This window comes from Lontra canadensis, unplaced genomic scaffold (genome assembly GCF_010015895.1).
Source record: "Lontra canadensis isolate GAN:19392208 unplaced genomic scaffold, GSC_riverotter_1.0 scaffold4, whole genome shotgun sequence".
NCBI lineage: Eukaryota > Metazoa > Chordata > Mammalia > Carnivora > Mustelidae > Lontra > Lontra canadensis.
Window position 1 is genome coordinate 16,649,719 of NW_022630998.1, and position 12,584 is coordinate 16,662,302.

A 12,584-nucleotide genomic window follows, 5' to 3' on the forward strand; every position below is an offset into this window, starting at 1 on the left:
CGTAGCTTCTCAGTCTCTCAGCCGGGATGTCCTTGCGTAATCGTTCCGAGTGACAGTAGCGTCCATACCCGTACGGAGCGAGCCTGCAGCTCCCACTTCCCGGAATTCAGTTCTCGGCCTCTAAGAGAGGGCGCCCGAGCAAGGATCAGCAACCCACGGTCGTGGCCAGAGTTCGGCGGCCTCCGCGCGGCCAGCGTGCGCGCTCCCATTCATGCGCGTGCGCGCACTCACCCTTGGCCCGCCTCAGCACCAATAGCTTTCCTTCTATACCACACGACTCCACAACGTAGCCCCTCCCACCTTCCGCGCGCCAGCCGGAGGTGTTTGGCGTGCGCGCGCCCGTTCGCCCGCAGGCCCGCCTCGCGCCCAGTGGGGAAGGGGAGTGAGCAGAGGAGCTTACGTCGCGCGGGAGGCGGAGGCGACGGCGACCTCGGTGGTGGCTGGCGGCGGCGGAGGCGGCTACGACGGAGACGGTTGCGCTCGCTCTCTCGGCGTCATGGCGGCTGCCGGGAGCCGATAAGCGGCGGGAGCGGGAGCGCGCGCGTGGCCGCGGCGACGACGACGGCTCGTTACTTCTCGCTTTTGCTGCCTTCGCCGTTGGTGCTTCAATAATGAATTGATTGTTGGATCCGCTCCGCAGGGGATCGCGCGTTGGTGCCGCGGCCCGGGGCTTCCCCTTCCCCTCCGCGTCCTTCCCCTTCCCCCTCCTTCTCACGGACTCCTGCTTACCCCGAGACGCCCGCAGCCCAAGGACTCACAAGCGGCAGAGACCGCGGGCCCGGGCGCGGGGGAGGCCGCCGATCGAGTCGGCTCCCTCCGCCCCGCGAAGCCTGCACGCCCGCCGGTAAGAAAGGGGGCGGCGGGCGGGTCAGGATGTGGCGGGGAGGACGGGAGCGGGCCTGGCGGAGGGCGGGGGCGGCGCGGTTCCCGGGCGGCGGCCCAGAGGCCGAGCGCCGGGCGAAGGCCGGGGCGGCTCCGTGAGGGCCGGCAGTGGCTGACGGGTTCGGAGCACAGGGGGCGTGTGAGTGGCGAGCGCAGGCCGGCGCCAAAGAGTGCATCCTCGCGCCGGACGGTCGGGCAGCCGGGCAGCTGGGCAGCGGGGCAGCCGAGCCTGGGCCTCCTCGGCTTGGGGCTGGCCGGGCCGCGAGGGGAGAGCGGCGAGGGGAGAACGGCGAGCACTTGCCGGGTGCTTTAGTCCCGCCGCGACCCGGACTCCCAGCACGTGGGGAGCGGCGGGGAGGGGGAGGGGGCGGCGGCCCGGGCGAGCCCGGGAGGGCGCGGGGCGGGTCTGCGGGAAGTTTGAGGCGGGAAGAGAGACCCCGGGACCGGGATGAAGGCCCGGAGGGGGACAGGGTTGGAGGGGGGTGGTGTGCATCTGGTTGGGAGGCTGATTGGAGCGAAGCTGCAAAGTACGGATGAGGGAGGAGGAAGGTTTCCAGCCTTCTTTCGAGTACCGCTTTGAAAACTTAGCAGGAGCGAAGCAACTGTTAAAAGACGGGCGCCGAGAAGGAAGATTCAAAGAGGTTTAGCGTCTTAGGGAAGAGTCATTGTTAGGACTCGTGAAAGGCAGGACAGAGCTGCTTGCGCCTGGAGCTTCAGAACTTAAGGGTGTGAGAAGAGTCTCAGAAAAAGGACTTAGTCGGAGAAGGAAGATGAGGGGGAAAAGGAAGTTTCACTGTACGGAGAAAGCCATTTTGAGGGGCGAAAGGAGTGAAAAGGAAAGAACGAAAAGAGTTGTGAACTTTCTCGTTGAAGAGAGACTTTGGGTAAGCGGCAGTTTGTTAGGGTACCTAGATTTTTAGGACATGATTGTTTAATAGTAAAGCTCTTTGACTAGTTGGAATTAATATTTAACGTTAAGAATAAATGTTGCGTGGAATAGTTACTTTTTGGATGACCGTTTCTTTCAGTCTACTGGACTGTAGTCTGGAGAAATAAAATTCCGATCAAGATGCAGAGTTTACTATAATTGGGTTGGCAACAGCGTATTTCCCCCCTCTTTTTTGTGGAGTGGAAATAATCGTAGGAGTAAATTCTCTTTGCTGAGGTCGGCGGACAGCTCTGCTCTCAGGCGCCTGTCTCGGTACTTTCTGGCTGGGGAAGGATCTGACGTCTCCTTCCCCCGCTTCTTCCTCTCCCTCCCCTGCCAGAGATCTCCTTTGTTTATTCGTGGATGGCTTGTAGGTGACTCTCCAGTGTTGGACTGAAATCTTGAAAGGTGGAAATGCTGTATCTTGGCTCATGATTTCCACCCCAAGCCCATTTCTTAATTAATCCTAGTGTATATTCTATTACCTTTTTTTTTTTTTTTTAATGGAACCGCTGCAAGTCCACACTGGATAACTACTGTTTAAATTTTATCTCTCCATTCTTGGTTTACCTGTGAAAGGAACACATTTGTTATGACCTATACATTTTCCCCTGAAATTATATGATACACTTCTATTCTGTTCTCATGTGAGCATTTTCAAAACTTTCCCCCACTCAGGTATATGAAGTTCTGGGTAATAGGAATTAGTGCTTGATTAAAGGTAATTTTCCCCCCTTCATTTGTTTGACCAAGTATCTAATAAGACTTCATTTTCTGTTCTTGGGATTTGTATATGTTACATACTAGCACTTTGTTTTAGTTATCTGTTTATAATGTTTATATATGTGTATTGATACATAGTTGCAGTCAGTCTAAAAGTTTTATCACTCCACATGTATTTTAATTTCTTCTGTCAAAAATAAACAGTGATACTAAATCCTAGTAAGTAGTCAGGAATGTATTTAATAGAAGCCTAAGTATTTTGAGTGGAAGACCCCTACTCCTCCCCTACGATTTCTAATTGTCCTAGGTAGATTTGTATAAGTTCTAGATAGACTTACTCATCTTTTCCTCTATAGGTAATTTTCTTACTTTCTCAATATATTTTCTTTAGGTGAATCAAAAAGGGCCCAGGAAGCCTATGAATGTTGGAGAAAATTCATCTGTGAATTTTTGATGTTTAAGGAGTTTTTTGTATTTGTATTCATCTTTTAAACTGCGAAGATTCATATTTTATTTTAAAACTTCTTGGTATTTACAATGAATGGACACAGTGATGAAGAAAGTGTTAGAAACAGTAGTGGAGAATCAAGGTAAGCACTTTATTACAAGTATTTATTATGAAGAGAATGTAAAACTTGCATGACTCTTTAGTTTTCCTAGTAGGTGGCAGAGTTTCCAGATCAGATTCTTCCTCTGAGTTATCCAAACAGTAAAAAAAATTTTCTGATACATGAAGTTTTGTTGATAATACAGGTTTTATTTTTTCTGTTGGGATATACAAAGATGAATTTAAATATGGAAAGTTTAGGTGACTTAAATCTCTTTGGAAGTTTATATTATTTGGGTCAATTATTGAAACTAGACCAAATAAAAAGAGACCCTTAAATAGCTTTGACTGTTGGTGCACTCTCCAAATAAAGGCAATAAGAAGTTCTTTACTCACCTTTTTTCTGGCATTTTGTCATCTATACATTTCCTGAACAGTATAGTAGCTACTAGCCACATGTGGCTATTTAAATTTGAACTATTTAAAATTACAGAATATTCAAGGTGCAATTATTCAGTCATACTGGACGCATTTCAAATGCTGAAAGCCACATGTGATTAATGGCTACCATGATCTGTAGCACAGATAGAAAACATTTCTATCACTGCAGAAGTTCTTTCAGCCAATGCCGATTGGGACGTTTGTTAGAATATTGCTGCAACCCTTTTTTCCCTCTGCTTTTCTTTTTAAATTTCAGTTTTAATTATGTATGAATGAGTTACTTGAGCCATGTCTTTGCAAAGAAGATACAGTTAATGGGAATAAGCCATATTAAGCTATTTTAATGTGTAAGAAACCTCTTCAAATACAAAGACTCTTTAAATTCTTCTGTAGCCCTCAAATTTTGAGTTACCTGCATATTGATGGAGTCCATGTAGTTATATACACTTATCAGTAGAGATCAGGTGTGAACATCAGTCAGAACCCTTGATTACTTTTTCCCAGTTCTACTTTTTATTAGTTGTATAAATTGCGGCAGATTACTTTACCTCTGAGGTTTTGTCTTTTTCACTTATAGAATATGAATTACAGTATTATTTATCTTAAAGTTGAGAATAGTGAAGTGTTATGTGGAAGGGGCTTAAAATAGTTCTGATATAATGAGCACTCAGTATTTGCTTACTATGATTAGCATCATGTTTTAGGTATCATAGAATACTACATAACTGGAACTTTAATTATGGTGGTAGAGAAATGTGATGGACAAGAAACAGGAAAGTTTTGGTAGTTGGGAGGGTTGCAGCAATAATACTGGATAGAAAAGAAAGCAGTGTTAATAGTATTTGACTTGAAACTTGGTATTTTCTGGTCATGCTAGGTGTACTTTATCAGCTTTCACAGGCGGACTGTTTGTATAACAAAAACATCATAGAGAGAAAGGAGCAATTATGGAAAGCAGCATTTTTTAGTTGAACAGATATTGGTCTAAACATTACAAAACCTGAGCTGACACTGCATTAACTAGTTCTCTGAATGATCTCAACTTTAAAAAAGAATTGAACTAAATGATTTTGAAGTTTCATTTCACTACTTAATTTACAAAGTATAATAAGGTTTTAGACAATAAGAGTTGAAGAATCAACAGAGTTGAGAGGCTAAATTGGAAGAGTTTTGAATCTCATGTTTGATTCAAATCTCTACAGGTAAATTGACTATAGTAATTGATTGTACACATTCTTTTATTTGTTAGTGAACAATGAAATGGTTAATAGGTAGAAATTTCTAGAGGAAACACAGGAACTAAACTACTCACAAACTATGAAATAAGACTCTTGAAAATAAATCCTCTAGTTGAGTATTCAGAGAGGTCATGTGCTGTTACATTCTGAGCCCTTATTTGTTCTAATAATGTTTTATGTATTTTGCTGCCATATCTAAAGGGGAGTAGTAAGATAGATTTGGTGGTATAAGTGAAAAAAGTTAAACCCTGTGAAAACAGATGTACTTAAAGGAATCTTTTGCAGCGCATACTTATTTAAAATAACTGCAAATCATATTCCCTAATTATTCTGAGTTACTATTTCTAGTATACAGGTTTTACATGCTTCTGAGAAGTGTGGTTGTCAAGTTATCTTGTTCTTGCAACTGCCTTGGTGTTTATCAGGAGGGAGACCTGCTTCTCATCTGCTTTCATTTTCTTCCTTACTGCTGTTAATGCTGTCCTTTTCCTTTGCTCCACTGTCATTGTTAACAACCCTCAGCCACTATTCTCCCCAGCCTCCTCCTGCCTGCAAAAAACAAAACACTTCTAGTAACTATGAATATTGTTAGAGTGAAGAGAGGAGAAATATGCTCTGCTTTTAAAATTGATACATATTGTAAATAGTTTTTAAAGTAAAACTTGATTTTTATTGGGTAGAATTTTTAAATGGATTTTTGCTTTAGATTTTCTTTTTTCCTTTGTGGAAATTCCATTATGAAATGAAATAAAATTAAGCAAGAAGTCATTTGACATTTTTAGATGTTATAATTAGCTTTCTACTAAAAAATGGTTTTTGATTGTTTCCATGTGGAAAGCTGTCTATGACCACTGACTGAAAGGAGGAAGAATACAAAGGAAAATGTCTCTTTAGCTATGCTATAACTGACAATTTTGAAACTTATTTACAAAGAAATGTGGGTCAGGATGCACCTGCACATCAGTTTAAACTCCGCGCAAAGTTTATTATATAACTGAAGTTAAGCTTTCTAAAGATGTTTTTGGAAGATTTCAAAGTACTGATTCTTGGCTATGTAGATTTGAGGAAAAAAACAACAAAAAAATCAAGTTTTCCAAATCCTGGTTATACTTTTTATTTTAAAGTTCTCTTCAATGATTTAATCCTGGAATAATTTGTGGATGAGGACCAGAAATACATAGTCACATTTTGCTACTCAGAACAATTTCTGTCCTTGACTGCAGATTAATTTTTAATAATCTAAAATTGTACATGTAAATATACAGTCACATTTTGCTGCTCAGAACAATTTCTCTCCTTGCATGCAGATTAATTTTTAATAATCTAAAATTGTACATGTAAATTTGATAATTTATTTGAATCACTTTAATTAGCATCTACGTATGATGCTCTTGAAAAATTTTTATAGAGCGAGGGAGACTGTTAGTGATGTGCTACAATGGTCTTAACCATTATTATGGTGAATCTGTGGCTGGCAGTTGAGCTTTAGTAACCTGATTCTTAGAATTCTTTTGTTTCATTATAGCTTTTCATAGCATTAACAATGCTTGATTTACTATTTATGTATGTTTTAAATATATATGTGTAAATTTTATATTTATTTTGAAGAACTTTGTCACACAAATTTCCTTGGCTTATAGAAAATATTTTTGTTAATGTTTTATAGTTCAAAAATCTTTGGATCTGAACTTTTCAAGTGTTTCTTGTAAATAGTGAGTAGGAAATATGATCAGTGGAAATGTTCTAAATGAAAATCTCCTTTTATAGAAATTCAGCTTCTTTAAAAGGCTTTGAGAAGCCCCCTAGTTTAAAGGACCTGTTAAGGGGCACCTGGCTCAGTGGGTTAAGCTTCTGCCCTCGGCTCAGGTCATGATCTCCGCGTCCTGGGGTAGAGCCCGGCATCTGCATCGGGCTCTCTGCTCAGCAGGGAGCCTGCTTCCCCCCTTTTCTCTCTGCCAGCCTCTCTGCCTACTTGTGATCTCTCTGTCATAAATAAATAAAATCTTAAAAAAAAAAAAGAATTAAAAAAAAAATAAAGAATAAAGGACCTGCTAAATTTAATAACACCAAGTCAAAGTTAATTTGAACACAGGCCATGTTTCTTTACCATGTATTTATTTGTTAGTGTCTTGTTGAAAACTACTATGGTACACCATTTTTGATGTGTTGCATTTATGTACATTCATACCAGAAAGATTTGTTGTCATCAAAATCAGTTTTTTTTTCACTAAGTAAACTTGAAGGATTTTTATAGGCTATACCAGTTAAATGGTATTTTCTGAGCTTACTTTGCAGTTATCTCAGAGTTTTAAAAAAAGTCAGTTCATTCTTAAATTTCAAATATTTGTGCTAAGAAATATTTTAAGAAAGGCAGGAAAACATGAAATCACAAAACCAGAATGGCTAGAAATCATTCAGTTAAGGAAACTATTTTTTTAAATTTTCCCATGATGTCATTATTTGCAGGGAAGTATGGCTCTTTTACACCATTTTCTGTTAATCCCTGTTTTTCAGCTCTATGTAATTTCTTCATTTTTTCCTATTAGTTTTTTTCTTTCCTCAAATATCCTATACAATGGTCCTAGATGATCTGACATTAAGTACCATTTCTTAACATTTTGAAAATTGAATAAACTGTTAAGCAGGAACTTTAGTAATAGGTTACTCTCTCTCCAAATATAGTTTACTGAATTAGAATTTTCATAGTATTTTCTAGGATTGTAATAAATCTAATCTAGGTTACTGTAAAGTTTTGAGACTTTCAACTGGTAAGGATAAGAGAATTGTGTATGATTTGAGGTTCAAATATATTCCTTTTATCTGCATAGGCATGAGGTAATGTGGAGGCAAATGTTAATGTGTAATTGTCCCTTTTTTATACTACTAAGGTAGTTGCTTATTTAAGATCATGGTGATGGGTTACATTTGGTATGGTTCTGTTTTTAAAAATAAGAGTATTGGAGCGCCTGGGTGGCTCAGTGGGTTGAGCCTCTGCCTTCAGCTCAGGTCATGATCTCAGAGTCCTGGGATCAAGCCCCGCATCAGGCTCTCTGCTCAGCGGGGAGCCTGCTTCCCCCTCTCTCTCTGCCTGCTGCTCTGCCTGTTATCTCTCACTCTCTGTCAAATGAATAAATAAAATATTTTAAAAAACAAAATAAAAATAAGAGTATTTCTTTGCAGGGAAGAGGTCATGAATAAATAGAAAAACTATCTTTTTTACAGAAAATTTAAAAAAATGCATAAATAGAAAAGTTAAAGTTCCAGTTGTGGTCTTTGGACCAATAACATTTGCATCAATTGTGAATTTGTTGGAAATGTACAACCTTGGGCCCCAACCCTGTCCCCCTGAATCCGAATCTTCATTTTAACAAGATTTCCAAGTGATTTTTGTTCATGTTAAATTCCTGTTTTGTGTGTGTGTGTGTGTGTGTGTGTGTGTGTATAGCTACACACACACACACACACACAGGGAACTGTTTGGAGTCATTCATCTCTTAGCCACTTACTTTTGTTACTGATGATGTTATTTTTTTCCCTGGGAACCCCCAAAGGATGGTGTCATGGCCCATGCCAGCAAGGGGTTGAGTACATTTCGTTTCTTTTGAATCGATGATAATGTGGCATGCAATGATTATTGAACTCTTACTCTGACTGAACCAGGCATGGTACACGTAGTGTACAGATTATTACATGAATTTATCATAGTTCATCCTCATAAAACTCCTGTGATGTATGCAGTATTATGATTCCTGCTCTCCAGAAGGGGAAACCAGATTTATAGCCATTTTTAAAAATCTTTTTTAAAAAACTACTAACTAAATTCCACACTTTACTTGGATTTCATTGGTTTTTCCATTAATGCCACTTCTGTTCCAGGATTCAATCCAGGGTACCATGTTGCATTTAGTTGTCAACTCTCTGCAGTATCCTCTGGTCTGTGAGAGTTTCTGTCTTTTCTTGATTTCCTTAAGTCTTAAAGTGCTGGCCAGGTATCCTATGGAATATCCCCTAGTTAGGATTTATCTGATGTTTTTATTAGGATAAACTGGGGTTATCAGTTTTTGGAAAGAATATCACGGAGATGAAGTGCTCTTCTAGTCACATACATGGGAAGGGTAGTATCCACATGATATTAACCATCATCACATAGCAAACATAATATTTGCCGGGGTTCTCTATTTTAAGTTGCTGCTTTTTTTCTTCTCACAGTGTATGCTTTGGAAGCAAGTGACTATGTCTAGCCCTCTCTCAAATGGTTGGGGGGAAGTTTGGAATTAAGTTCCATCTCCTGCTGGCAGAGAGTATCTATATACATTAAGTGGAATTCTTCTATAAAGGAGTTTTTTCTCCTCTATTTATTCATTCATTTATAGAAGCCTGGACTTACATATGTGAATTTTATGCTTTGGGTTATAATCCAATAAGTGGTTTATTTTGTTGCTCAAATTGTTCTAGCCTTGCCCATTGGGTGCTATCTTTCAAGTTTGCCTCTGTATCGTTTTTACATACTCCTCTATCTTTTTGCCCTAGAATCAGCCATTTCTCCAGAGAGCCCTGGATCCTTTTATTGGAGAAAAGGGTATTAGAAACCAAGGCTTGGGTGCTGGGTATGCTTGGTTGCTACCGAGGTATCACTGCTTCTGGGTCCTCTCAGTGGAAAAAGCAGACAAGCTAAATAGTATATGGATATATACTAAACCACGTATATCTACGTATCTCTAGTTTTGATATCTATCAGTATGCATATTAAGGTGGACATGAGTTTGTATTGATGTCTAATTCTGTACTACAGGATTCATCCTAACCTTCCTTTCTTGCTCCTTTATTTATTTATTTATTTTTTAAAGATTTTATTTATTTATATGACAGAGATCACAAGTAGGCAGAGAGGCAAGCAGAGAGAGAGAGAGAGAGGGAGGGAAGCAGGCTCCCTGCTGAGTAGAGAGCCCGATGTGGGGCTCGATCCCAGGACCCTGAGATCATGACCAGAGCCGAAGGCAGAGGCTTTAACCCCCTGAGCTACCCAGGCGCCCCCCTTTCTTGCTTCTTTATAACTGCAATCTCCTTCAGGGAGAAACTTGGCTCTTATCATCCACCATCCCATCATGTACTTCAAGGTCAGATGCAGGTAAAGCAATTTTAGAATTTTTAGGCCACAGTCCCAGAAGAAATAAACTTATCAACTATAATACAGTATTTATGTACAGTATACAGTTTCATATTATATTTAGCCTTACAGTTTCTAGTCAAAACACTGTTTTCTAAAGTTACTAATGTTAGTTTCTTCCTCCCACCCTCTTCAGTGTGGTTGTCATAAATTTGTAATGAAGTTAGATTCATTTGGCACAGTTTGCATTCCATTCTGTGTTCTTCGGTCACATGGGTTGATCTTTTAAAGTTGCATATATTACATTTACTCTCTGATGTGCAGTTTCATGTGTTTTTGACAAATGCGCAGAATCATTTATCCTCTACTCCATTATGGGCAGAATGGTTCCTTCACCCTAAAAGTTCCCCTCTTTGACCCAGATCTGCTGAATCAGAATTTTCATTTTAACAAGATTCCCAGGAGATGTATATGCGTATTCAATTCATGTGCATATAGGAGAAGCTATTCACCTAGGATCCTTCAGTATCATGCTATGTTAGTGAAGAAAGATTATTATGATTTAGAGGTGATTATGCGGTAGCTAGGTTTTAACACACAATCAGGTAAGTATGTTCAGATTCTTAGAACCATATAGGTAAACAAATGAGGTGAAAGAAAATGGAATTGAGCAAAGTACTAGAGTAATGTAATGGGCTATATGGGAAGTTTTCATGGAACTCTTTAATTTTTGTAACCTTAATGGTAAGAAATGATGTAGTATGGAAAGAAGCAAGAACAAATAGTATATATTCAGAAGTGGGATGGAGAGGAAAGTTTTTATAGAGTCATAGTCCCCCAATAAATAAGTGTAAGTTCCCTAATAATGTGTTGGATATGCTGGCTTTGCAGTTCTCCAGTCTGATGTTTATTCAGTGTTACGCTGAAGTTATTGAATGGTTTAGTCCCAAGAGAAGGAAAGAGAAAAAGAGAAGGATAGCTGAACAAATGTAACATGTGTTGAGAGAATAATACCCATCTAAATGGGTTGTCAGAACCACTGGTTTTAAAGAGGTACTCCAGAAATTTATTGTACCAGAATCAAGTTCTTACATATGAAGACTGAAAAAATTGCTGTTTATCATTAAAGGTATCTTATCTGTCGCTGTGATATGAGGTGACTGCTTAGTCAAAAGTCAACTTTAATTGTTAAACTGCACTTCAGAGTTCTTTGGTGTGGATAGATTGAGATCTAAGTTATCATTGAGAATAAAGTACAAAGATGGTAAGTTCTGGCTAAACAGTACTGGCTTCTGGCATCTAGTGTCTACAGTACCTATCTCTCAGAGATGAGACATAAGGCACAAAAATAGTGAGAAGCTCTTTTCTAATGAAAACCATTCATGTTAGCTATTTCACATCTCTCATTGCTGCTTTCAGAAGTACAGTTCTCTCTCTTCATATGCTTAATTTAGATGATTAAGCATCAACTTTGTGGTAGATTACATGAGATGTTAAAATTGGAGATTCTCCTGTGAAGTTTATAGTGAAGAAAGAAACCAGATTTAAATATTTGCAGTATCAAGTGGTTGTAGTTATTCAAAGAGGTAATAGTGTGCAGCAGTTCAAAGGTGGGAGTCAGAGAAGTTTGATCATAAGGCACATGGTTAGTTTATTATTTTTTAAGGATTTTATTTATTTGAGAGACCATGAGAGAGAGAGAGCATGAGAGGGTAGAGGTCAGTGGGAGAAGCAGACTCCCCAGTGAGCAGGGAGCCCGATGTGGGACTTGATCCTGACTTGAGCCAAAGGCAGTTGCTTAACCAACTGAACCACAACGTGCCCACAAGTTGTTAGTTTCCTTATCAAGCCCAGTGTTAGAATGAAGTTTGTTTGTTTTGTTTTTTTTTTTTAATATTTTATTTATTCATTTGACAGAGAGAGAGAGAGAGATCACAAGTAGGCAGAGAGGCAGGCAGAGAGAGGAGGAAGCAGGCTCACTGCTGAGCAGAGAGCCCGATGCGGGGCTCGATCCCAGGACCCTGAGATCATGACCTGAGCCGAAGGCAGAGGCTTAACCCACTGAGCCACCCAGGCGCCCCGAAGTTTGGTTTTTTTAAAGAGATGTGTAAAACTGTGGTGATCTTAGATTTTCTGCATGTTTAAAGTTCTGATAATGTGGCTTTTATGATGGTGAGGCATTTTGACACGCTTAGGGAAAAAGCAGAATAACTTTTATACTCAGGAAAATGATGTTAGATGGCAGTAAATACTGTGCTGAAGAGCTATTATGTGACGGAATGGGGCCATAGGACAAGAGTGGAGTTAGTCTGAATATCCCGAAAGGAGACTATTCTTTTTGTGCTTGAAGTAGATTATAGTATGATTATTGCCATTTGATGCAACTACTACAGTATTCCCATTTCTAATTGAGTAAATCTTGCATTAATAAAAGGAGGAAGTTTGATCTGAAAGGAAATTTTATAAGAAAAGAATTACAGTTGTATAGGAGTACAAAAAATGTAAATAATTTCTTTATTCCAGTTTTACCCTATATTTTATACCAAAGGATTGAACTAGTGTTCAGTAGCTTTTCTCAGTCATATTATACTACATTGATGACTTCACTCTTTTTCTTAATTGAACAGCTTACAGTAAATGGAGGTAGTTATGTGCAGCACACTCCTGTGTATCTGCAGACTGATGAAATACCAAATTACAAATAACTTTGTTGGAAAG

The 12,584-nt window shown here is 39.8% G+C and overlaps 1 protein-coding gene across 3 annotated transcripts in view; it reads left to right on the plus strand.

The window, feature by feature from the left end:
• The first annotated feature begins 379 nt into the window (after positions 1 to 379).
• Positions 380 to 12,584, plus strand: part of CHD1 (chromodomain helicase DNA binding protein 1) — a 71,833-nt gene continuing 59,628 nt past the window's right edge. Inside the window, exons 1-2 of one of the 3 annotated variants that reach the window (XM_032845849.1) lie at positions 380 to 844; positions 2,925 to 3,123. In XM_032845849.1, the coding sequence (XP_032701740.1) occupies positions 3,071 to 3,123 (53 nt within the window). In that variant the 5' untranslated portion in view covers positions 380 to 844; positions 2,925 to 3,070. Of the gene's footprint in view, positions 845 to 1,625; positions 1,767 to 2,924; positions 3,124 to 12,584 lie in introns of those variants that run through there. The other 2 variants (XM_032845864.1, XM_032845856.1) reach the window with 2 other exon arrangements.